Source organism: Fringilla coelebs (genome assembly GCF_963513975.1).
Source record: "Fringilla coelebs genome assembly, chromosome: 2".
Lineage (NCBI taxonomy): Eukaryota > Metazoa > Chordata > Aves > Passeriformes > Fringillidae > Fringilla > Fringilla coelebs.
This window is the reverse complement of record NC_140029.1, coordinates 116,856,929-116,882,274: the sequence shown is the minus strand read 5'-3', so window position 1 is coordinate 116,882,274 and position 25,346 is coordinate 116,856,929. Positions and strand designations below refer to the sequence as shown.

Genomic DNA, 25,346 nt, shown 5'->3' with positions numbered 1-25,346 from the left:
TTCCAGCATTGCAGCTTTTCAAACTTTCCAAGTCACTTCATTCCGGTTTAAACTCTCTTGAAAAGTGCTTAATATGATTTTTTTTCATTGTTATTGTTGGGGTTTTTTTTGTTTTGTTTTGTTTTTTTTTTTTCTTTTTTTTTTTTTTTAATTTGGTTTTCTTTTTTGCCTGGCTTAGGAAAATTTAACAGATCTCACTTTTTTCTTCTCCAGTTGAGTGTAGTGTTATCTCCTTAATTCAAAAAATATTTGCTGTATGGAAAAACCATCTTGCCTTGTGAAAGTACAGGTAGGAGCTATTTTAATGGCCAGTGCCACAGTGCCCTGTACCACAGAGATTCCCAGGAAGCGGGGAGCCCTCTGCCAGGCAGACACACCTGGCCAGGTCCCTGTGGATGCTGCTGCTGTACCTGGCTAATGAGGTGATAACCCGCTCGGCTTTACTGCCAAAATAAAACCCATCAGTTTTCCTATAAATCCCAGCAAACTGGTCCCAAAGGCCTTGTCACTCAGTCTCTGCTTCCATTGGTTTGGAGGGGTTGGATCCTAGTTATTCACACCAGGAGTGCCCCTCCATCCTTTTTCCCCCACTTTTCTGTTCCAGTTGTGGGAAATACTTGGGTTTTGGTTTTTAAAAAACCCACGGGAAGGAAGATTGTTACTTCCACTGCCAGGTGCAAGAAGAGATGGTCACATCCTAGGAGCCTGATTTTGGAATGTTTCATGGAATTAGCCCAGTAGCTTTTACTTCTGGGCTTCCTTTAGTCTGTCCATGGCAGGTCCAGCCTGTGCTTCAACTTGGAGCCCTCATTCCACAGGGAAATGAACCTTTGGGGAGGTTCTTACAGCTCAGCCTAGTGCTTTATGAACTGTGATGATTTCCTGGAAGTAAGCTGTTCATTCTGACCCATTTTCTTCCCTCTCTCTGCAGACTGTACGTGCTGGAAGGCTGAGGTGAGACCAGGATCCGTAAAATCCCTGATTCCCCGTGCCTTCCTGAGGCTGAAGCCACGTTTGCTGTCAATGACCACAGAGTGGAAGATGCTAAAGACTGAAAACTTTGTATTTTTAACCCAGAATCCTAAGACTCTCTCTGCAGCTGTGCCCTGTCTGTCTCTTAAAAGAGTTTCTGGTTTTATAAAGGTTTTTACATTCTGCAGTGTTTATCTGTAACTCAATTAAAGAGTCATACTGTATCAGTGTGGTGTTGATTACTTTGCTTGAGTTGGTTAATTAAAGCAAATTATTGATAAGGGGTTTGAGCATCCCTTCGAGCTGGCAGCTCTTATTTAATTTCTCTTCATTCCTTTAATTTCTTTCCATTATTTCTTAAGCAATTACTGCAGTTAGGATGAACAATAAGGACAACAGCATTTCTGCCCTGCTGGATTGGGAAATCCAAGCCCAGTTCCTTGGAGAGTTTGAGGGGATGGGTTTTGACAGTGGGAATTTGGTGAGGAAGAAAGAGGAGAGGTCCCACAAGAAGTGGTTAAGGCCAGTTCTGCTGGCTTTGGGTGCTCCTACCTCAAAAAAAATCCTGGTTAAAGAGAACTTGAGGAAGCAAGGGGCCCTGTGCCAGGGGGGCTGTGCTGGGACCCCTCAAATTCCACCCAGAGATGCTGGGCACTGCCAGACTTTTGGGACACAGTTACTGAGAGGCTCCACTGCCTGATCCAGAGTTTTCTCATTATTTCCTGTCGTGCTTAGCACCTGCCAAGTCGTTACAGCCCCACAGATTGAAAATCACACCCGAGCAGTTGGAATCACAGACGATCACAAAGAAACCAGTCTGGGAGAGGAAATGGGCTGTTCCATAGATTTATTTTTCTCAATGCTTTTTGAATTTATACCAGAATCTCTCCTCAGATCCTGTATCCTTGAGTTTTGAGTTTTCTCATAAAGAATTCTCGGCCTACACTGGGAAAAAAATTCCGTGGCACCGCGGGGAGCGACGGGGTTTCGGGGGTCCTGGGGCCGGCACGGGGGGTCCCCACGCCCCGGCCGGTTCCAGTCTGTGTGGAGCCTTTCCGTTCTGAAGCTCCCGCCGCCCGCGGCGATCGCGGTACCGATCCCCGCCCCACACCCCGCCCGCCGCGGGAGAGGCGGCGCCGCTCGGGACCCCCGACAGCCGACACCGACGGGAGCTGAACCAGAACCCCGGTCCCATCCCCGGCCCCGCCTCAGCGCTCCGGGCTCTGCGCGGCGCCGAGCGCGGCCCCGGTTCGGCCCGGGTGTGATGGGCGGGGCCGGCACGGGGGAGACGGGCGGGGCCGCGAGAGATGGCCCCGCCTCCATCCCGGGCAGGGCGGGGCGGGCCCGGGGCTCGGTGAGGCGGGGCCGGGGGCGGGTCCGGGGCTCGGTGAGGCGGGGCCGGGAGGCGGGCCCGGGGCTCGGTGAGGCGGGCCCGGGGGCGGGCCCGGGGGCGGACCCGGCGCCCCGTGAGGCGGGGCCGGGGGCGGGCCCGGGGATCTGTGAGGCGGGGCCGGGGGCGGTGCGTCAGGGGCGGGTCCCCGGACCGGCTCAGGTGTGCGGGGCGGGTCCCGGGACCGGCTCAGGTGTGCGGGACCCCAGGGCGGCTGCGCGGGGCGGGGCCGAAGTTATTTAACACCCGGAAATCGCCTCGTTCGCCATTTGCTCACTCTGAGCACGCTGCGGACGGCTGCCTGCTTTCCTGCCTCCGCAGCTTCCTCCTCCCCTCCTGTCCCCCCTCTACCTTTCCTTCCTTTTGCTCGTATTCTCCTTCTTTCTCTGGGAAAGAAGAAGAATACCTTCCCCGCCTTTCCCCCCTTTTCCTCTCCTCCCCAAAGCTGACTCCTTCTTCTCCTCTTTCGGCGTCCCCTCCTGTGCCCCTTTCTACCCTTCCTTCTCCTCCCCGTATTCCCCTGTCTTCCCCCCTTTCCTTCTCCTCCTCTTTCGGCGTCCCCTCCTGTGCCCCTTTCTACCCTTCCTTCTCCTCCCCGTATTCCCCTTCTCTGTCTCCCCCCTTTCCTTCTCCTCTCTTTTCGGCCTCCCCTCTTGTCTCCCCCTTTTCCTTCCTTCTCCCCGTATTCCTGTTCTTTGTCCCCCAGACCCTCCCTTCCTCTCCTCCGAAACCCTACCTCCCCCCTCTCCGCCTTCCTGTCCTGTCAACCCCTCTACTCCCTTGTGTTCCACGTCTCTCCCTCCACTGTCCCCCATTCCGGCCTTTCCCTTCCCCTTTCGCTTTCCTCCCTGCTATCCCTCCTCTCTTCCCTTTCCATTCCTTCTTTCCCCCTCAGGCGCGGGGCTGGGGGTGCCGGACAATAATAAAGCCCAGAGGGCCTGAGCCCGGCGCCCCCGGCCCCCGCTGGAGCCCCCGGGCGGTGTTCCCATAAAGTTCCCATTGGGGGAACGCAGGGACACCGCCGGGGCTCCGCTTCCCCCGTCACACGGGGGCCCCCTCCTTTGGAGGGGGTACCGGGGTGGGGGGGGAGGCAGGTTTGGGGGCCCCCTCACTAGGAGGGGGTCCTTGGGGGGTGGTGGGGGGGTTAGAAAGGGCCCCCTCATTAGGAGGGGGTCCTTGGGGGGGGGTAGGAAGGGCCCCCTCTGGAGGAGGGGGTCCCGGGGGGGGCGGGGCGGGCCCCCTCCGGAGGAGGGGGTCCGGGGGAGGGGGGCGGGGCGGAGGGGGGGCGACCCCCCCTCCAGGCCCCGCCTCCTTCCCTCGGACCCTCTCCTCCGGACGGGGTCCGCCCGGCCCCCTCCCGGGGACCCCCTCCTCCAGACCGGGGCCCGGGGGGGGAGGGAGGGGGCGGGTGGGGCGGGAAGCAGAGGGGGGCACGTCGCTCTGCAGCGTAAACACGCGTTTAAAAAAAAAAACACACACACGAACGGCCCTCCCGTCCTTCTCCCCCACCCCACCCGCCCCCCTCCCTCCCCCCCGGGCCCCGGTCTGGAGGAGGGGGTCCCCGGGAGGGGGCCGGGCGGACCCCGTCCGGAGGAGGGGTTCCGAGGGAAGGAGGCGGGGCCTGGAGGGGGGATCATCCCCCCTCCGCCCCGCCCCCCTCCCCCGGACCCCCTCCTCCGGAGGGGGCCCGCCCCGCCCCCCCCCGGGACCCCCTCCTCCAGAGGGGGCCCTTCCTAACCCCCCCACCCCCCCCCCCCAAGGACCCCCTCCTAATGAGGGGGCCCCTGTAATCCGCACCCCCCACCCCCCAGTGTGATGTGTGGAAAGCCGGAACCCCGGCAGTGTTGGGCAGTGTGTTGAACTGGAATGGGGGGACCCGCAGAGCGGGTCCGGCCCCGTGTGGGGACCCCAGCGAGGGCGGGGGCGCCGGGCTCCGGCCCTCTGGGCTTTATTATTGCCCGGCACCCCGAGCCCCGCGGCTGCGAGGAAAGAAGCAGAGCGGAGAACGAGAATAGGAGAGCAGAGGGATACGTGAGGGGAAAGGTACGAGGACAGAAGGCAGAGGGGGAGTGTAGGGCAGCAGGGCACGGGGCTGGGGGGAGGGCAGGGTGGAGAAAGGGGGAGGATTAAGGGCAGGCGGGGAGCGACTGGGGAGGGGCGGGAATGGGGGCAGGGGGGAGCCCGGCTGGGGAGGGAAGGAAGACGGAAAGGATGTAAAAGTAGGGTAGGGGTGAGTAGAGGAATAGAGAGGTGGGATGGGACGGGGAGGTAGGGGGGACCGTTTGGGGGGGAGGGAGGGGAGGGCTAGGGGGGAGAGGGAGGGGGGGGGTTTGGGGGGGGGGGAGGGTGTAGGGGGTGGGGGAGGGGAGGAAGGGAGGGTAGAAAGGAGAGGTATTAGAGAAAAAGAAATACAAAAGAAAAGAAACACAGAAGAAAAATATAGAGAAAAAGAGATATAGGGCCCTGGCCGGCCGCAACCTCCCCCGCCGAGCGCCGAGGAGCAAATAGCTCCGCAGGGTCCTCCCCGCGCCTTAAATCCCCTAAAGCCCCGCCCCGCGCAGCCGCACTGGGATCCCTCTCACCTGTGCGGGTCGCGCCCCTCACACCTGTGCAAGCCCCGCCCCCGGGGCCCCGCCTCCCCCCCGCCCCCCATCCGCCCAATAAAAGCCGGCGGATCGGCACTGCTCCGTTTTCCGCGCGGGACGTTTATCTCGGTTTATGGTGGTGAGCGGCGGTCGGAGCGCTGCACGGAGATCCGGATCGGGGGCTGCTGCCGGGACTGCGCGGAGCTCGAGGCGCTCAGGTAGGACCGGGATCAGGATCTGGACCCAAGGATTCAGGTCCTGATCCTGCCGGTGTCTGCTGTGGAAGCCGGGCAGGGTGTGTGTGCGCTGGAGGTGGAGGATCAAAGAGGGATTGGGGCTGGGATCGGCACGGGCATTATTGCGGCTAGGAAGAGCCGCTCCGGGACGGGCACTGGGACTGAGCCCAGCGATGCAGCTCCTGCTCTGGCCGGCGCGGGGCTGAGGTCCCGTCGGGGCTCTGAGGCTGCGGGGAGCCGGGGCTGTGCCGGTGCTGGGCTCGTTAGGAGGACGGCGCTTTTCCTTGGAGGAGCCCCTGGACCGTGGCTGGAAGCGGGCAGGACACGGAGACAGCCCGTGCCGGCCCCGGGACCGCATCGACCCCGCCGCTCCCTCAGCGCCGCTTCCCGCCCCGCGGGGCGCCCCCTGGCGGACACGAGGCCGCCCCTCAGGCCCCGCGGGGACACCGAGCGCCCCCGGCCCGGCAGCCCCGCGGCCACGGCGCTCCCCTGTACGAGAGACACAGCGCCCGCAGCCCCGGGGGATCCCCGCCGAACGAGCCGGGCTGCAGCGCCGCGGCCGGGAGCAGCCGCTCCGGGATGGCCGCTGGGGCAGCTCCGGTTGTGCCCGGTGTGGGCCGGGAGGAGGCCGGAAGCCCTCGAAGGGCCGGCAGCCCTCGTGTCCTTGGGATTTGCAGGGAGGAGCTGTACAGGCAGCTGTGTGCCAAACGCACGTCCTGGCACGGGCACCGGGGTACCGGACAGCACTGGCATGGACCCGGCTAAAGGGCTGCGTTTGGCTCCTCGGCCGAGGGCTGCTCTGAATAGGCTTGTGGAGATACCTCAGCCCGGACAGACACCACCGGCAGCCCAGAAGGACACCAAGGAGCAGCTGGCATTACCTGGGAATGGAAGCACGGGCTCTTTGCAGAGGGGCTTGGACAGCAGTTCCAGTTTCCAACCTCTCAGAGCTCCCACACAGCTGCCAGGTACGTCCCGGCCACCCTGAATCCCTTCCCTCCTTTCCAGCCTGAGGCTATTGTCCCTCAGCAGCATTAAAACCAACTTATTTTCCCTCACAGATATTAAATCTCAAGCAATAGGCCCTGGAGATGCCTTAAAATCAGATGAGCAAGTGGGATGATGTATGGAGCTTTCCAGGGAGCCAGCTGGAAGTGCAGAAGTGATCAAAAAACTTTTGCAGGTGGGTCCCACTCAAGTTGTGCTGAAGGCAGGGATGTGTGTCCCTTTCCTGAGGGGAAAAAACATGCCAGGGCTACTGCTGAGGTTCTTCAGGTACAGATGTGATGCCTCAGCACAGGCTGGGAGTGTATCCAGCCACTACCTTGTCCTGCTTTAAAATATCCCCTGGAGCCTCAGCTCTGGGAGTGAAATCAGCTGGATTCCAGGGAACTCTGTCAAGTGGCTCCAGGGACATCAGTGGAGCTTGGGGATGAGGGTTTCAATTAGTAGGTTCTATGAAATATAGACCTTTTGTTGTTCTGATCCCACTGAGCTTCCCTGGAACCTCTGCTGGCTCCTGACACAGCTGGGGCAAAACTGGTAGCTCTGCATGGGAATTTCTATTCTCCACGAGGTGCTGTCGGGTTATTCCAGCAGGAATTCATCAGGGAATCTAGGGCTGTGGGTATAACTCACCTGAACTAGCAGAGCTGGTACTGAACCCCAAATCTGGGCACCACACAGAAAACAGTCTTTGTGCTGCCCTGTCAGCCAAAAGGGCTGCCTGTGGCTGGGAAACTTCAGCAGCCAAATTCATGGAATGCTGTAAATCCCAGCAGCCAGCATTGCCCAGAGGAACAATCCAAGTCCCAGGGTGGTAGCTGGTGTCCTTCCCCTGCTGTTGGTGGGACAAATTCCCCTCAGAATGGGTGGGACCTGGGAGCAGGAGCGGTGGGAGATGAGGCCACTGAATGTCACCTGAATCAGCTGAAAACATTTCCTCCTGCCAGGAGCCAGAGCAGATCCCTCCTGGCCAGCCTGGTGGGCAGCAGCTGGATCTGCTCTGGGGGAAAACACCCTGTCCCTGCCAGGAGCTCTGACTCTGCTTTTCCTCCCAGCTCCTGGGCAGTGTCAGGGCCACCGTGAGGGAGTTCAGACCCAAAAAACCCCACAGAGCGAACGATCCCAACAGAGAAATCCAGCGGTGTAATAAAAAACTCTGTTAAAAAGGCTATGACAACACTGTAGTGGGATTCCCAGGGAACTTCTGGCTTGCTCTTGGTTCTGTTTTTATGTATTTTTAGTCCCTCAATAGGCACCTTGCAGAATTTATTCTGGGACTCAGAGGTTGGACAGGGTTGGCTTTGGATTGGCCTTCACCTCTGGTCCCACTTTGTGCAAACATAACTTGGGCCAGGCTGGGTGAGGTCAGCACCTCAGCTTTTCCCTCCAAAATATCCCTTACTCATTTCCCTGCAGATGAACTTAGGTTCTGCCCCAAACTGTCCTCTCCTCACCTGCACCTGCCCTCACAGTGTCCTTTCTGTTCCCCACAGGTGCCCTGGTGACACCAGGGAAGTCCCTCTGCTTTTCTCCTGCCCCTTTCCAGCCTGAGACCACTCCTCTGCTCACTCTCTCTGCCCTTGTCCCACACAGCAAGGCAAGAAAGGGGAAATGTTTAATTAATTAATTAATTATTTCCAATTCCCCAGTGAGAAGAACACGAACTCACAGCCATGGAGGCCTGACAGGTTCCTGCAGTGAGAGCTCAGCACACAGCCACAGAGGTAAGTCCAGCATCTGAAATAAAAAAAAAAAACACCACAGGAGAAAAATGTGATTTGTTTTGCTTCTAAAGTTATTTCAAATTCTTAAAGCCCAGCCAAAATTTGCTCTTGATTTTGGTTGAGTGCATTGTGAGCAGTGGGCACAGGCCATGCCATTCATAGGGGCAGAAAAAGTACATTGAGCTCACCTTATTTCAAGCAGTTATTAAAAAAGATTTATAACTCTTTAAACACAGCACCCTTTAATTGCCATTACGTTTCTTCCATGATTTTAACTAATTCTCAGTATATTTTATAGAACTTAAAATAGCACCTCCTCCTTAACAGACTCATAAAACATTAGACAAAAAGTCCTAATACCAGTCTCAGGTTTACATAAGAGAACCCTCCCCATAACCAGACAAAAAAATCAAATTAATGTACCAAAAGTAGTCCTTATTAATATTAAAAACTCAACCATATTAAAAAAAAAATTTCCTCCAAATACTCTTCAAATTCTAAATCAAAAACTCTTAGAAAAGTAACAAAAACCATCAAAACATCAAATATAAAAACCCTAAACATAGAAGTAAATATTACTCAGAGCCCACAAAAAATATAAAACAATCTAATCAGTATCCTAAATACAAAAAAAAAACCACTGTACAAATCACTACCATTCTAAATATAACATTAACAAAAATATTTTACTAAGATACGTATCTCCCAATAAATAAAACCACAATGTAAAGATATAGGTAATAATAACTCAACAATATGAAGTTTCTCCAAAACCAAAATACTTTAAAAACCTCAATATTTATAAATAACAACCTTCAATAAGTCACGTATTAATAGAATCATGCAAAATTAAATTTCACTACCTTTAAGTCTAAATATTCTTAAATTTGATTTTATCACTTTAATGTAGTATTCAAATTAGGTTTATTATTCCTTACTATCAGAATTCATTCATTCTAAATTTAAATGTTATCAAATAAAACTTCTCTTAAATTTTATTAAAAATCATTTATCTAAACTATAAAGTATATACTTAATTTTCCTAAAAAAAACCCAACTCCAGTTAAAACAACTAAAATAAAACACTAACAACCACCTATTCACAAGTAAAAAACAAATACAGTTTATTACATAATCAATTCTATTCTTCGGTACAATCTCTACTATTTTTATCTTTTATAAATAACATCAAAAAATAGCAATTACTAATAATATCATACTATTTTAAAATTTTTACTCTATTTCCTTCAAATATAAATATTTTTTAAAAGTGATCTCAACTTCTTCAAACACTTACTACTAATATACTAATTATATAATTTAAATCTATTAATTTTTATAATAAACATTATTTATAAAATATTGTTATAATATTTACAACCAACTTTCATATACTTTACCATCTCTTTATATAATTACCTGAAAACCATATAATTTCTATACCCTTTTTTATTTTCTACTTATACATCTCTTAAACCAAGGTAATTCTCTAACTAATCTCTACACTAACTCTATAATTTAACCTAATATTATTTCATAACTTTAAATATTTTTCAAAATTAAAATAAAAATGTTAAAAACCTCCTCCAAACTATTAATCTTATAACTTTCCTCAGTTATTATTACAAAAACACTTCAATAAAAAAATCCAACTACAACATTAATTTATTTTTCTAAGTTTCATACTAAGTAATCAAGCTCTCATACAACTACATTTCCTCCACCCTCACTCTCAATATCCAAATCCAAACTCACAATCCTGTCTATAACCACTTCTGAATCTTTATAAAAGGAGTTTACTATATTCACCATCTCAATTCTAAAAAACTTGTCAAAAACCAATTATTAAAATATTTAATAATCTTTAATCCTAAAATTTTTGCTCATAATATTTTTAAAACATGATATAAAAATGTATTAGGTAACTTCCACCAATTAAAATGTAAACTATAACCAAACCCTAACTCTACCTAAATAAAATAATTAACAGCAAACCCAAATTTTTTGTACATCAAAAATAAAACTCAAATAATTTGAGCTTAACAATTTAACCATATCAATATAACAACTATACCTATTTTTAAAAGAAACTTAAAGTAGTCATTATCCAAATGCAATTATGTGTAACCTTCCACTAATTTAAAGTTTATTGATTGTCACACACTCTAAAATATTAGACAATATTTTAATACTTATAAAATAAGTATTAATGAATATATAATTTCACATGTTAATAATTATATATAATCTAAATAATTCCTAATTATTACAATTTTTCTTTTCTACATATGTTATTTTAATCTAATATTTCTTCATATTTATAACAAAAAATATAATAACAACTTAATAATTATCTTACAAATCTCTATACAATTTTATGAAACAAAACCTATCAATAGTTTCTCATATGAAAACATAAAGTTTATTTATATCTCAAGTACAAAAACCCAAGTAAATTTCAATAAAAACCATAAAACCACATCACACAAAAAACACCCTAACCACTCCACAAATAAAAAAACCAATGTAAATTACACAAAAATTCCAACTCACACTGAACATCTCGTTTTACACCCACAAATATCTATATGCTTTAAGTTTCTTTATAAATATAAAAATCAAGATTATTATAAAATTTTTATTATTTACTAACTTAAAAATATAAAATTCATTCAAATATTGTACTTCTCCATTTACTTTATTCACTTTTAATTATACAACTCGACCTATTAGCCAACCTAAAGCAAACATTTAAGTAGCTTAAACTAAATTTTCAAGTCTAAATACTTTGCATTTATCTATCACTACTCAAAGAAATGCATTCTTTACTTACCTTATCAATATATCAGTTACAAATTATCTATATAATTTTTAAAAAGTACATCATTAACTCTTAGTATAAGATAATTACCAATATACAACATTAAAAAATAAATTATCCATCAATACTAATCAAAATATAAAAATAATTTTAAATCTTGAAACTTAAAAAGAAATTGCTGCGTCACTTTTTATGCCACCTATTACTTCAACAACACTAAAACAATTAATTAAATTAAAATATTATCTAAATACACAATCTAATACTACATCCCTTGCATTAAATAACTTTTTAACCGATATCAAAAATATTAAACACGCAGTTTTACAAAACAATAAATTTTATTTCATTAACACACAAACATAAATATAAAAATTTTAATTAAATATATTCTATAAATTTATCTAGTCACTCAAAATCTCTTTATAAAAATATGCAACTTTAAAAATATATAAAAAAGAGTAAATGATAAAACTTAACTGAACAATTTATTTAATAAATAAAATTTAACACCATAATTAAAAAATAAAACAAAATTATACATTTTAATTATTATAAGAATTCTACTGCTAATAATAGCACCTTATTTACATTAATATATACAACTAATGCTTAACAAATCTATTAATAAAAATTTCTTAATACAGAGAGAGAGGGGAGATGTGGGAATTGGAAAACCAGAAACTTCCAGAGACACCAAAAGATTTGATCTGCAGCCTGGGAAAAAGTTTGGATTGATGTAAAAATACAATACACAGACATTAAGCAGAAAAATAAAACATAAAATAATTAATTTTTTATGGTTCTAAGTTAGAGTATGCTTTAAACAAGTGAAAAACTGCAAGGGTAAGGTGGTGAAGGGTTTATAATGTGAGGGTGGGGTTGAATAGAGGAAGAGTTTAGAATTATAACAGAAACATCTGTGTGCAAGTGAGACAGAGAAAAAGTGAGATTGAGCAAAAGTATCCACAGTGCAGCAGCATTAAGTAAAGGAGATAGGTCAGAAAAGCAAAATAAACCCTGTGGCAGCTGTCTGTTGGGTTAGAAAGTTATACATTGCCTTGTAACAAGGAACTTGTGACTACTCTGGAACTGTAGCCAACTACTCACTCCTTTAAAGTCTCCCGGTCCCTGAGGCTGATGTTTACCTGAGCAATAAATCCTTCTTACCCCAAAGCCAGTCCCGTCCCTTGACTGCTGACAATGATGGCTCTGCACAGGGCTGTCTCTGTGTCTCTTCCAGCAGACACAGGCAGGGCTGGGCTGTCAGAAATGGCATTCCCCAGGCAGTTAACCCCAGCAGAGAGGAAAAGAGCAGCCCTGTGTTCCTCTGACTTAGCCCACAGCATGGGCAGGACCAGAGCCCTCCAGCGCAGACCCCTGGTGCTGAAGTCTCTTGGCTTTGCCTGCTTAAACACTGAAGATTTTGGCAAAGATGGGAGGAGTTTGATGATTTTTCCTGTCCTGAAAGAGAGGAGGAAAAGAAAATTAAGTCCACTGCGGAAGTCAAAGGATCCCAGTTTTCACACTTCTGCTCTGATGGCTCACTATGGGGTTTTTTCCATGAGAGGTGACACCAATTCAAACATAAAAGTGCCCTTTTCCAGCATTTTTATTCCTAACTATCTCAGACATTAAAAGGAAGCTCATTTTTCTTATTGCATTCTTTGCCTAATTTTAACAGAACCATTTTCATCCCAGGGCCCCACTTGTCAGTCCTTTAGCACTGGACTTTGTACAAAGGGATGGTGTATCACAAGAAATCCCAAAGAGAAACCCCTCCAAAACCTGACAGGGGAAGGTCTCAAGGCACTCCAGAGCACAGCCAGCTGTTGGTGCCTTGTCAGGCCACACCAATTCTGGCACATCCAGCTGAGTGTGCAGGCCAGGCAGAGGCTGCCTTTCCTCCTAGGGACACTGCCTGAGAACACAGAGAGATGTCCTGGGCAGCACCTGAAAACAACAGGGGGAAGGCAAAACAAAAATCTTTTGTGTCAGAAAATGAGTGTCCACAATCAGAACTTCTGGACAAATTTAGTGACGCCACTTTCATATGATAAATACAGGCCATGCCCATCCTTCCAGCCCAGGTGAAAACAGGAAGGAGAGCTACAGGAAAAGCAGAGTCCCTTATTTGGATATATTTCCCAAAGACTCTTCTGCGTTGTATGCTCTTTGTGTTCTGTAAAGGAATGGATTGCTGCTAAAAAAATAATATTTTATCAGCCGCAGCCAGGACAAGGTGAGCTACAGCTGGAGAGCCAGGGAGATGTAGGAGGTTGGCACACCAAGGATAAGAGCAGGGGAGGTGTTGGGGGAGAGCTGGAGAAGTGAAGAAACAGGCAATCTTGTCAAAATAAATCTTGTTTAGATTCATCAGTGCTGGGAACAAGGAAAACACATGGTGCTGGATGCATCAAGGACATAATGCCCCTGGTTTAGTTGTTGTCCTTTGCTCCCAAGCTTTGACTTCACCCCCTCTCCAGAGGAGCAGGGAATTCCTGCAGGGTAAGGGGGAGTCTGGTCCCACTCCAGAGATGTGTCCAGTAAAGGAGGGGAGATGTTTAGAGTAACTGACCCGTTAGAAGCCTGTGTCATGGGTAGCTGAGGCTGGAAATCCTCACTCGGGATTTCACACCTGGATTTGCCAGGAAGCACGTGCACACACATATGCCTGTTTCTGTGATATGTCAATCAGAAGTCATGTAACCCAGCAACTTGCTCCTCACTGCACCACTTAGAAATACCTTAAAAAGCCAGGAAAAAAGCTAAACCAACCAAACAATAACCCACAACAGAGAGAGCTTAGTGCAGCATCATCTTAATGTTCTGCTCAGCGATGGAGAGAAAGAAGGAGGAAAGCTGTTCTTCCAGTACTCCCAGTTCTGGACCAAGTAGTTTGAAACAGCCAAAATTGCCCTCACCTGCAGCTTCCCTCCTTGGTTCAGCCTTGCCCTGACTTCTGAGGGACCAGAGGCACCACCCAACCCAAAACAGGCAGCACTCACGACCAACGCTAGCACAGCATCTTCATGTTCCCTCTTTGGCCAAACAAACCCCAGATGTTTTTGCTTTCCTGTCAGACTTGGCATATTTTACTAACATCCAGGCAGCAGACACCCTGTATGGCTCTGGGGTCAGATCCCCTTTGGCAAAAAAAACCCAAGAAAAGATTGGAAGGAATCCGATAAATCTTCCTCACACAAAGCACCAATTTATCAGATTATGCTCTTTTCTAACCCAGAGATAGGGCAACTGAGATGCCTTTTAAAAACTTTGATTCCATTTTCAGTCTCAGGAGAACGGTGAGACAATACAGATGTTATAATTCACACCATCACAGTCAGCAGCCAACTATTCCCTAATAACAGTACACTGTAAGTGTTTCTTGGCCTATCAGATTCTTGTTGCATCATGCTGTAAATTCCTTAAAACCAATTATCTAAAATCACCCCTTGTGAATCTTATTACAATGCATCTTTCATAGTTCTATTTCTCTAAAGTATCCAGTCTTATTTACAAAGTCATCCTTTAAAACTCGTTTCTAGCTCTCTCTCTCAGCAATGTCTGTCCTATTCCATGGCATTTCTAAGTCAGCATTTCTTATCTCAAAACTTCCATACAGATACATACTATGTGAGCCTTCTGTCAAGCTCTGAAAATTCCCTACACATCCATTTCCCTCACCAGAGCTGTTCCCTGCCTAGCACAGGGGCTCTAAGTGCTGCTGCAGGGCACAGGGTCTGAAGGAGCTCTGCAGCTGTGACAGTAAAGCCAGCAAAAGCAATTACCAAGTAGAAAGAGATCCTCACCTGGTCTGATGACCAAGTCCCTGTGGCTCAGCCGCACGGGGTGTCCCTGCTCCAGGGAGGATGAGCCGCCCAGCCTCCGAGACCTGGGGTCACACGCTGCCCTACCAGCAGAAGAGAAAGGGTTAATGAAGCTTTTTGGAGTCATTCTGTCCCCAGAGTGGTTTGACACAGACACGGGAAGCTCTTACACACACATTATGCTGAGCCAGAGCACTCCAGGGCATCCTTGAGACAGAGAGCAGGAAAAAGAGACCCCAGAGGGGCAGGAACACCATTTCCCCCCGATCCTGAGAGCCCCAAGGAAAATCTCTTATTAGGGTGGCACTGAAGCTGCCACTTTTCTGGCACTCCTGCCCTAGAACCAGCAGGTTTCTGTGGGAGCAGGAGTTATTTGTGCAGTTCAGAGGCTGCACATCCCTAGAGCATTCCCTTAGGGACAGGGAGCTTCCCACGTACATTTTGTAGTCAAATTAGTAATTTAAGCGCATTTCAAGAGAGTTTAAATGACAATGAGGTGACTTGGTGCCAGCACAGCATCAGGCATGGGGCATCAGGAGACTCACCAGTATTCAGAAGCAAATTCCCAAGGCAGACATTCACCAGACGACATTCACTGCAGACTCCCCGCTCTCAGCACTCCAGCTGCAGTATTTCTCACGGAGTTCTGTTTCCAGGACTCCCATCAGGAAACTGGTGGCCGCTTCCAGATGCAAATCCCTAAGGCAGCGTTGATCCCAACCACTGCTCCTCTTCCCCCCCCCGAACCCCCCCCCCTCCATCCTTTCCTCCTTTTATAACCACGGCTCCACCCAGGACTCAGAAGGAGGCTCCCAGGTGCCTCCTGAGACCCAAATCATTCCAGGTGTTTCAGGAAATAAACAGAAATAAGCTCGTCCCTTTTGGGGTAACGAATTATCTTTTTCCCGATTCCCCCTTCTGTCTCCTGTTCCCTGAGGCAAAACACCCGGATCAGGTGGGGGCCAGGGGGAAAATATCAAGTCCAAACCCAAACCAAACTTGTTTTTCCATCGGTTTCCCTCAGGACTGTTCAGTACTTCCCACTGTTCCTCCGCCACAGGAGCAGCTTCTCTCTGGGACCCGTGGGGACACAGGGACACCCATCCCGCTGCCTCCCGAAAACGGAGCCCAGCCCACAAAACGCGCTCACCGCAGCTGGGAACGCGGCACGGGTTTGACTCCATGAAACGCGATCCCAGAGAGCCTCAAGTCCCGGGACAAACTCGTCCCACACAGCAGTTTTTCCCACGCAGCAGTGCCGAATGCACACACGTCCCCCTGTTGGTGCCACCCCGCCCAGGTGAGCCCTGCGCACCTCTGTCCCCTCCGGCCACGCACCCGAGGGCACCATCCGCTCCGCTCCTCCCGGCGCTGCTGCCCGAGCCAAGGGGATTGTCCCCGATCCTGCCACGGCAGGGACGGGGCGGCCGAGGAAGCGACCGCCGCGTTCTGCGCTGCAGGGCGGGCACGGGGGTGGGCAGGGACGGGACCGCAGCCCTGCCACCTTCTCCCGGGGCAGCAGCTGTCCTTGGTCATTCCTGCAGCTCCCAGGAGAAAAAACTGCCTTGGGAATTTGCTTCTGATAACAGTCATCAGTTGTCTGACGGCAGTCCCTGAAATAGAACTGAGTATCTGTGACAAATGAGGGTGCTACAGATGGAGTGATAGCCGAGGAAATCTTGTTCCTGCCAGTTACCCATGGGAAGAAAGCAATTCCCAGCCTTCTTACGCTTGGGAAGCAGGGAAAGGGAATTCTGTGTCCTCTCCTGCTCAGGATGTACATTTTCACTGTCCTAAAAAGGGACCATTAGAGGCTTTGGAGAGATTGCCGTGGGTCAAGGATCTGCTGCCTTGGCAGGGCAGGAGGTGGAGCTGCTGATTGTGATTGTGACCTGAATAATTAGAGATCAATGGGAAGTTGTTCACTGCCCCGGCAGTGATAGAGAATGTCAGCCTGACTGGTGTCACACGTAGAGCTGGGACAATGACCCTGAACACGCCAAAAAGGTAGAGAAACCCTGAGCCACGCTGTGATCAGACCCCATAGGGGCGATTTATTAGAAGCGCCAGTAAGGAACAACGGGAATTCCCTGGCCCTCATCTTGGTCCCGCCTGCCCTCACCACTGCCCTCGAGAAGTGCTGTTCTTCCCGGCTGGAAAGCCAACAAACATTTTTTCCTCCGTCCCTTAAAACTCTTCTCTGAAAACCTCTGCCTCTCCCACGCTTCTTCTCCAACAGCATCTTTCCTCCTCGCGTCTCTCGGGTCCCTCCCCGGGCGTGTGGCTCCGCTGCTCCCCGGCGCTCCGGCAATTAATATAATTGATGCTGAGCCTCGCTGGGCCGGCCAGAGGCGGCGGGGGCTCAGGCCAGCGCCGGCCGTGCCATCACCATGAGGCGCTGCAGCTGCTCGTAGGACACAAACATCACCACGTTCCAGGAGCTCAGCCGCAGGAAGGACGGGAAGAAGCTGTGCCGGCAAAAGCAGGGCTGAGGGGGACGTGCCGGGGACATCCCCAAAGCGGGGATCCCCCAAAGTCCTGCACGTAGGTTGGGGCATTTGGGGTTCTGCGCCGCGGGCCCGTGCGGTGATCGCAGCGAGTTCGCAGGTGCTCAGCTCAACTCACCCCTTGTAGAGGCCGGCGGGGCCCTCCTGCGTGAGCAGGGCCAGCAGGCAGCTCAGGGCGTTGCGGTACTTCCCGGGGCTGGCGTTCATGTAGCGTGTCTTCACCACGTCCACCGGGGATGCCACCACCGTGGCACAGAACCCGGCGCCGAAGGCGGCCACGAAGTGGCACGGGACGTTGTCTGAAGGTGGGGCAGAGCCGGGGGTTGGACGCTGCAGGGACAGGGATGGCACCTGGCCATGTTCCCCTCCTCCCCGAGCCGTCCTCACCTGACATGAGCTGTGCCCGCAGCAGCGCGTCCTTGAGGAGGTCGTAGGTGACGAGCTCGCCGCAGTTGATGATGGCATTGCGGGCGATGTTGGGCATCGTCCCTGCGTGGGAGGGAGGGCGGTGGCGTTGGGACTGCTGCTCACAGCCCCGACTGGAGCGTCCTGGGCAGGTGCCCCAGCCCTGCTGCCCCCATCCTTCTTCCTCATCGCCATTTCCATTCTAGTCCCCCCGCATCCCTGCCCACGCCCATCCCTTTCCCACGCCCACCTCTCCAGAGCCCGCGGACGCCCTCCTCCCGGGCGATGGTGCGGTAGGCATCCACGGTGCTGCTGTAGCGCCGGGCGCTGTCCGACGGGGTCCCGCAGGCCTGGAACCTGACCTTGACCACGTCGGTGGGCTGGGCGCAGGCCACGGCCACGGCGCCCGTGGTGCAGCCAGCCAGGAGCCGCGTGGCCATGCCTGTGTCTGGAGAGGACAGGTATTGGGACTCCCGGCTCTGGGGGACCCCCCAGCCCCTCAGGGACCCCAGGATGAGCGGCCTGTGGTGCTGCACAGAGGGCCATCTCCGGGGGCTGTGCCCCCCAGGCTGAGTTCCTCTCTGGGAAAGGGCAGTGCCTCAGGAAGGGGGTGCGCGGGGAAGCCCTGGACACTCACTCTCAGCGCCCTTGGGGGTGTAGAGCTGCTTCACGGAGTCGTAGAGGCCGATGCGGATGGAGGCGAAGCTCATCTGGCGCTGCAGCCCGGCTGCCAGCCCGCTGTAGAGGCTGCGGGCTCCCTCCGTCCTCACCATGGTGCTCAGCGTGCCCAGAACGCCCCGGTACTCCACGGAGCTGACGGGACGGGGGATCCTCACCTCGCCCTGGATCTGTGGGGTGCCCACGGTGTCACCCCACCTTCTGCTCCCCCCAGGTGTACCCAGCTCCGCGGCAGTCCCAGGCCAGGTCGCCAGGCGCTCCCTCTGCCCGGGGTTTTGGGATCGTACCTGCAGGCGCACCTTGGCGGTGTCCAGGGGGAAGGTGCACAGGTCGGCGATGCAGCCCGCCATCCCCGCGCTGACGAACTTCACGGCGGCCGGCGGGGGCACCTCGGGGGGCTTCAGACCCACCATGATGGCACAGGGGCTGGAAGGAGAGGAGGGTTTGTGGGGGAGCCAGCGGGGTGCGGCAGGACAGGGCTTCACGTGGTTGTCCTATTCGGCGACCGAGGTGATGATGATGTGCCGTGGCGGGTCTTGGTGGTTTTGGTCAATCCCAAAATCCATATCCTGCCCTGTCTGCTCCCGTCTACCGCAGGGAAACTGAGGCACGGGGCTTGCTCTGCACGGGATCACCAATGCCTACCCTTCCCCTATCCCACCCCAGCCATAACCCGGGATGCTGGGTGAGATCATCTCCCCCCGAGTGACCTGCCTGGAGCCACGTCCCTCCGTGCCCTCACCGTAGGGACCTCGGCACAGCGTTCCAGCTCCTGCCTTGCACAGGCAGTGCCTGAGAGCCGGCCCCCTGGCCCCACCCTTATATAGCACCCAGGACATTCCAGCAGCCAGGATCGGGTGACAGGAAAACAGTGTTCCCCCGGTGGCATTTCACTTGATGGGACTAGGTCACCTGGCACCCGACTGAGGTGGCTGCTTCAGCCCTCTGCCCCCTCCCGGGGCTCAGGCATGGGCAGGGGGTCCTGCCCAGACCCCCTGCATTGGACTGGGAAGGAATGTCGGTTTTTACCCTAAAACTACTCTGGGAAGGATGAGATGCAGAAAACCCTCGCCCCAAAGCTCACAAGGAATTTGGGGGCAGCGCAGCACTGAGCTCTTTGTGCAGGGCAGGTTGGAGCCCTTTGCCCGACACAGACCACGAGCCTTAACCCATTTCAGAGAGCTGCTGAGCTCCCAGAAGGATTGCCCCTGCACGGTGGAACGTGCTCCCAAGCTCCTGTGGAGCTGGGGCCGGGTGAGGACCTTGGAGGGAAATCCACCACCAAATCCATGATGCCCTCAGAGCGTGGTGGGGCACTGGGTCTGAGGCTGCCGGGAGGGGCTGGGCTCAGGACAAGAGGCTGGAGGCCAAGGTGGAGTGAATAAAGACCCCTTTTCCTCCTTTTTTAAAATCTCCGTGTGTTTAACCCTTGGTGCTCCTTAGCCCCACATGCAAAGGGTCCCTCATGATGTGCTGTGAGCCTCCACACTCACACCTGAGCTCGCCGTGCACGAAGAGGACTTTGAGTGGTCCTGACACCCTGGAGTCACCTTTGCCACATCCCTCGGGCTCCAGACAAAAGCTGCCAGCACTGACAGCCCTCTCCAGCTGGCTCCTGCCTTGTTTTCCTGCCTGGCTCCATGCACGGCTGACCCAAACCTGAAAGGAAGATGCTGTTTACCTCATGCCCAAGATACAGCTCGGGGTCAGTGCTGTGACCTCCTCTGTGGCAGCCATCCCAGCCCAGCTGGCATCCTGCCTGAGTCTTTTTTGGGGATGCCACCAGGAGAAAGGAGCCTGCACGTCACTCCTGTCCTTCCAGGGGACACTGGGTGCCTTTACCTTCCATTCCCATCCAGCAAGGGCAGGGGAAGGGGCCACAATCACAGGGCAAGTTGTGCCATCAGCGACTGACGCATTCAGGGTGTCCCCTGGGAAAAACAACACTGCAGAAGTGGGAGAAAAAAGGGATGCTGATCCTTTGGCTGCTGAAATCCTGAATTCCAGGCGTGGTTTGAAAAGCAGCTCAGATTGGAAGCGACTTAGCCCACATGAGCTGTGCTGCACGGTGATACTCCTTGGCAAAGCCCCGCTCTTTCCATGTGCTCCTGGCCACCCCAGCTTCCAGCGCCATTTCTCTGACCTGGAAGCTCGTGTGGGAGAGACTCCTGTCTACTGTTGAGGAAAGGTTGCTGCCCTGGCATAGGGACACTTTGCAAGGGCTGACAAGAAACCACGGAATTTTATTGAAACAAACACTGGAGAGAGCAGTACAAAAATAACTGAGCTCTGCTGGCATCAAAGTCTGTTCTCTGAAAGGTGTACAAAAATAATTTAAATATAAATATAAAAGTCTCATCTTTCTAGTCACCCTCTTTTGTACACCCACCAGATTTTATGGTGCCCTTGGCCCGTGTTCACACAAGCACTTTGGGCACCTGAGGAAACAGAGAATTGTGCTGCCCACCAATTATTTTTGAAAGGGCCATTTCACAGGAACAAATCCTAACACCGGACTACTCGGAGAGCAGATAACAGGACACGGCTTACCCACGGGGGTGGGTCTCACTGGGGACCTGCCCCTACAAGACACAGTTCCCAGTGGGTGACCACAGGCTTTAAGCCCTTCTAAACAGGGGCCTTAATTAACTAACCAAGTAGGCAAACTAGAAGCAGAGCCTGAAAGCTGTGGCTTCCACCTCCCCTTCCCTGGGGGGCTCTGCCCATGCCTGGCTGAGGAAGCTGTGCAGTGCAGGCTCTCTGGGCAGCACTATTCCTTCTTGCAGAGCTGAGCAGAGAAGATCCTGGCGATTCTCTTGGCTTCCTCCTCTGAGAGCTGGGGGCTGGGCCTGGGTCGAGTCGCTCTTCGGTAGGGGATCCCTCCAGGCACTGCTCCACTCCTGCCCTGGGGAGAGAGACACCAGGGCTGAGAGCTCTGGCTTCATATCGTGGCAAACCACAGGGCTGTGCAGAGGGTGACAAGTTGGATACACAGGAAAACCACCCCAATGAGAAAGAGAATGATCTGAACCCCAGGATGGGGGTCTGGTGTGTGACCTCTGAACTTGTGAGTGCCCACCCCTGGCCAAAAAGTCTCCCTGCACGAAGCCAAAGGAATAGCAGTGGTGCAGTCACTGGGACCTGACTGCGTTTTGGCTTTCCATTATTATTTCACTTTATAATTTCCAGAACCCTGAAGACCAAATCTCACAGGGGAGAGGCAATGCTCTGGCAACAACAAATCTTAAGCCTGCTGACAGGACAAGGCAGGGAATGGGTTTAAACTAAAAGAGGAGAGATTTAGATTAGATACTGGGAAAGAATTCTTCCCTATGAGGGTGGTGAAGCCCTGGCACAGGGTGCCCAGAGAAGCTGTGGCTGCCCCTGGATCCATGGAAATATCCAAAGCCATGCTGGATGGGGCTTGGAGCAACCTGGAAGCCATGGCAAGGGGTGAGGCTGGATAAGCTTTAAGGTCCCTCCCAGCCCAAACCATCCCTGTAAGTCCATGACAAATGGGACGGGCCAGGCTCAGCTGCCTGCAGGAACCCCAAGGCAGCAGCCCAGGAGAGGAAAAGCCCTGGTTTAACCAGGGTCATCTTCTCTGTGCCCTGCCAGCAGCCTCCCAGCAGCCTGGCTGTGTCCCTGATGCTCCAGCAGCACCAATAGTAATTTCAGCAGCAGCAGTAATTTCAGCACACAAAGAAACACATTTTCCTCCACCTAGTTTAGAGCTGGGCTGTGCCTGTGGAGCACTGAGAAAAGTGATCCTACTCCAGGAGCCTTTAAGGGAGGAAGCTGGGGGGCCAGGAATGTCTTTTGGAAAACTGATCTGCCAAGCTGGCCTTTCACCCACATCTCTGGACTGCTTCTCTGAGCCTTGGGAAGGGTCTCCTGAGGTCTCCTGAGGTGCCCAGCTCCCTCCCAAGAGGAACAGCTCCAGGAGCCTGTTTTGGTGCACTTTGAGATGCACTGTCTGGAGAGGGAAATGGCTTCTTCAGGAATAACAGAGTCCTTGTGTTTGGCAACCTGTGCATTACAGCCTGCAGGTAAAATACTTTAAAACACTTCCCCTTCTTATTGCACTGAAATAACAGACATGGAGAATTAGGAGAACCTTTGCTTTGCTCTTCTTTCTTCCTAACAATTCTCCAGGATGAATTTCCTAAACCAAAATACAAGGAGCCAAGAGAGATTAAATGCAGACCTGGCCAGAGAAGAAGCTTAAACACCAGCAGAAAGAGCTGCTTGCTGTGCAAAGCACCTCCCCTGGACAGGGCTGTCCAGAGACCAGCACAGCAGCGCATTGTTCCCATGCTGTTTTCTGCCCAGCTGTCCAAGGAGCAGCCCAAAGGTCAGGAGTGGCTGGAGAGGGGCAGTGACCAGGCTCTGTGCTGATCCCTGAGTTCTGCACAGCATCTGAAAGCATCTCTCTAGGAAACTCCCCCAATCTGCCAACTACCCCTATTTCAAAGGTGCATGAAACTGCATTTCCTGCCTCCCACAGCTCCCCTTTCCCATATCCCATGTGTCCTGCACAGCCAGCGATGGAGAGCCAGCCCCTCCCATTTCCAGTGTAAGGAACAGAATCCCAGAATGGTTTGGGAAGGACCTTAGAGCCCATCCAGTGCCACCCCTGCCATGGGGGTGGCAGGGATACACCTTCCAGTATCCCATGGTTGCTCCAAGCCCTGTCCAGCCTGGCCTTGGAGGCTTCCAGGGATCCAGGGGCAGCCACAGCTGCTCTGGGCACCCTGTGCCAGGGCCTCAGCACCCTCACAGTCAGTAATTCCCTCCTAATATCTAATACCCCTAAAATGCCCAGCTCCCTCCCATGAGAAACAGCACCAGGACCCTGAGGGCAAAAACACTTCCCGTTCTCATTGGACTCCAGGCTGAGCCCCTTCCCAGCTCCCTCAGCCCCTCCTGGTGCTCCAGCCCCTTGCCCAGCTCCTTGCTCTTTTTTTGGACATCAAACCTTCCTCTGACCCACCCCACGGGCAGTTCCTGGCTGCCAGTCTGATCCTCCTGCATAGTTTCCAGAGCACACATCTGACGCGCCGTGTTTACAGCACTCCTCAGCCCAGGAGCAGGCTCAGGTCAGGGCCCATCCCAGGTGTCCCCCTGTCTGTCTCTCAGGCTCCAAGTGCCTGGGGCTCAGCCAGGAAGCACACCTGTTCCTCGGGGAAGAGGCAGGAGGAAAGGGCACGCGTGCACCGCGGGTCACGCTGCGCTCTGCTCTCCGCAGGAATGGCACTGGGAGCAGCCAGGGATTACTCAGTGCCTGAGTGCCAGGGGCTGGGCTAGAGCAGATCCATGACTTACAGGTCATGGTGGGGGGCACAGCCTCTTCCAAGGTCAAGGAATTCCAGGCTTGGAGGCAGAGGATGTTTCAGCCCTGTGGCTCAGTGAGTTTGCCAGCAGCTCTGTTTGTGCACAGGGATGGAGGACAAACAGATCTGTGTTAGCAGGCCACAACCCACCCTGGCACTGGCACCTGATCCTGCTTTCCAGCAAGGAAAGCAGGAACATCCAGCAGATCAAGAAGAAACAACACAACCAAGAAAGGATGTTTTGCTGTTGGTTTTTTTGGAACATTTTTGTGAATCTGCCCAAGCCTGTGTTACTTCTAATTCACACTGAAGGTAAGTCTATCTATACACAAATATGAATTATTCTGAGTAAAAGTGGTTTCCATGTAAGTTTCTTATCCTGTTGGAATATTCCTAGAGGTGAGGGAGGGAAAATATCACTGCATTTGGAGAGGGACTTTAGCCAAGGGCCTGGAGTGCCAGGACAAGGGGGAATGGCTTCCCACTGCCAGAGGTCAGGGCTAGATGGGGTACTGGGAAGAAATTCTTCCCTGTGAGGGTGGGCAGGCCCTGGCACAGGGTGCCCAGAGCAGCTGTGGCTGCCCCTGGATCCCTGGCAGTGCCCAGGGCCAGGCTGGACAGGGCTGGGAGCAACCTTGGGATACTGGAATGTGTCCCTACTCATGGCAGGAGGTGGAACTAGAGGATCTTTGAGGTTCTTTCCCACCCAAACCATTCTGGGATTCTGGCATTTTATGGAACAGTTTGTCAACGCTCTGATTTTTCAAACCTGTCTTCTAACCACCACTGTGTGGAAGACAAGAGCTGGGAAGGACCTCAAGAACGGGAAGCATTAGTTTGATGATGTGGAGAGAAGAAGGAAAAAACAAAGAGGTTTTGTGAGGCTTTACAAAACTCTGATCCCTGGGAGGTGTCCCAGCATCCAGGCTGCTGCAGCACCTCCTCAGGGCCCCGTGCTCTTAAAGCAGGGCTGAGACCACGTTTCTGTCTCAAATGCTGCCAGCTCCTCTGCTGTGTCATTTCAGGAAGGAAGCTGGGGAAAGCAGGGAGCCAGACAAGCCAGGGAGAGGTGGCAGGGGCACTGGGAAGGCCAGGAGAGACATCTGCCAGCTGCCAAGGGAGACAGGGCTCTGGTGTGTCCAGAGCACAGCTCGGGTTTCAGCCTTGCTGTCACGCTTGGTGTTGCTGACCTGGGCAGAACTAAACCAAGGCCAGATTTAGAAGCTGATGTCCCAAAGGCCAATTAAAAACAAAACTATGAGGAAGCATTTTTTGGACTCTGTGCATTGGTAGCAATGAAAAACTGGCTCTTCACAGAGAGAATCTGACGAACAAGGCACAACCAAATCCTGTCTCACACATCCTACAAGTGCTGCAACAAAGGGTTGGTGCCAGCCAATCCTCAAATTAAGTGCTTTAAGATCAAAATATCCAAATGGTGCCTTGCCAACATTTTACCTAATTAGTAATAATTTGCAGGGCTGTAGTTCCAGCCACTCAGCTCAGAGGGGGTTCAAGTAAAGCTGGTACTAGTATTAAACCAGAGGTTTCTCTGACTTCAGAGCTGTCAGAGCCTGTCTGAGTCTGTTTTGATTCATCAGGCAATGATGTCTGTTCCCAGTGTTTGCTTCATAGGTCATACAGAGAGGAAGAAAAGCATCATCTCATCTGGGAGTGGCAAACAAACATCCCAGCTGCTGCACACCCAGATCCACAGCAGAGCTGGGGCTGGAAAAGGATCATGGAATTCCAGAATGGTTGGGGTGGGAAGGGACCTTAAAACTTATCTCATTATCTTGTCCCATGGGCAGGGACACCTTCCACTGTCCCAGGTTGTTGCAAGCCCCATCCAGCTTGGCC

The 25,346-nt window shown here is 51.6% G+C and overlaps 2 protein-coding genes and 1 long non-coding RNA gene across 3 annotated transcripts in view; 1 reads left to right on the top strand and 2 right to left on the bottom strand.

Annotated features, from left to right (window-relative positions):
• The first annotated feature begins 5,150 nt into the window (after nucleotides 1-5,150).
• LOC311166245 lies at nucleotides 5,151-7,953 on the top strand. The gene is made up of 3 exons (XR_014616991.1): nucleotides 5,151-6,151; nucleotides 6,245-6,366; nucleotides 7,838-7,953. It is a non-coding gene; the product is annotated as an uncharacterized lncRNA (long non-coding RNA).
• An 8,891-nt stretch (nucleotides 7,954-16,844) lies between these two features.
• Nucleotides 16,845-18,566, bottom strand: LOC311166890 (putative mitochondrial transporter UCP3; the record flags this gene model as incomplete). Its single annotated transcript, XM_084227114.1, has 6 exons — nucleotides 16,845-17,031; nucleotides 17,189-17,369; nucleotides 17,458-17,559; nucleotides 17,726-17,923; nucleotides 18,113-18,323; nucleotides 18,441-18,566. The coding sequence occupies 6 exons, from the start codon at nucleotides 18,564-18,566 to the stop codon at nucleotides 16,926-16,928; spliced, it is 924 nt and encodes a 307-aa protein (XP_084083240.1). The 3' UTR covers nucleotides 16,845-16,925.
• A 1,965-nt stretch (nucleotides 18,567-20,531) lies between these two features.
• The window catches only part of C2CD3 (C2 domain containing 3 centriole elongation regulator), a 41,462-nt gene continuing 36,647 nt past the window's right edge, over nucleotides 20,532-25,346 (bottom strand). The window contains 2 exon segments of the mRNA XM_084226771.1: nucleotides 20,532-20,876; nucleotides 20,878-21,053. Of these exon segments, the coding sequence (XP_084082897.1) occupies nucleotides 20,795-20,876; nucleotides 20,878-21,053 (258 nt within the window). The 3' untranslated portion in view covers nucleotides 20,532-20,794.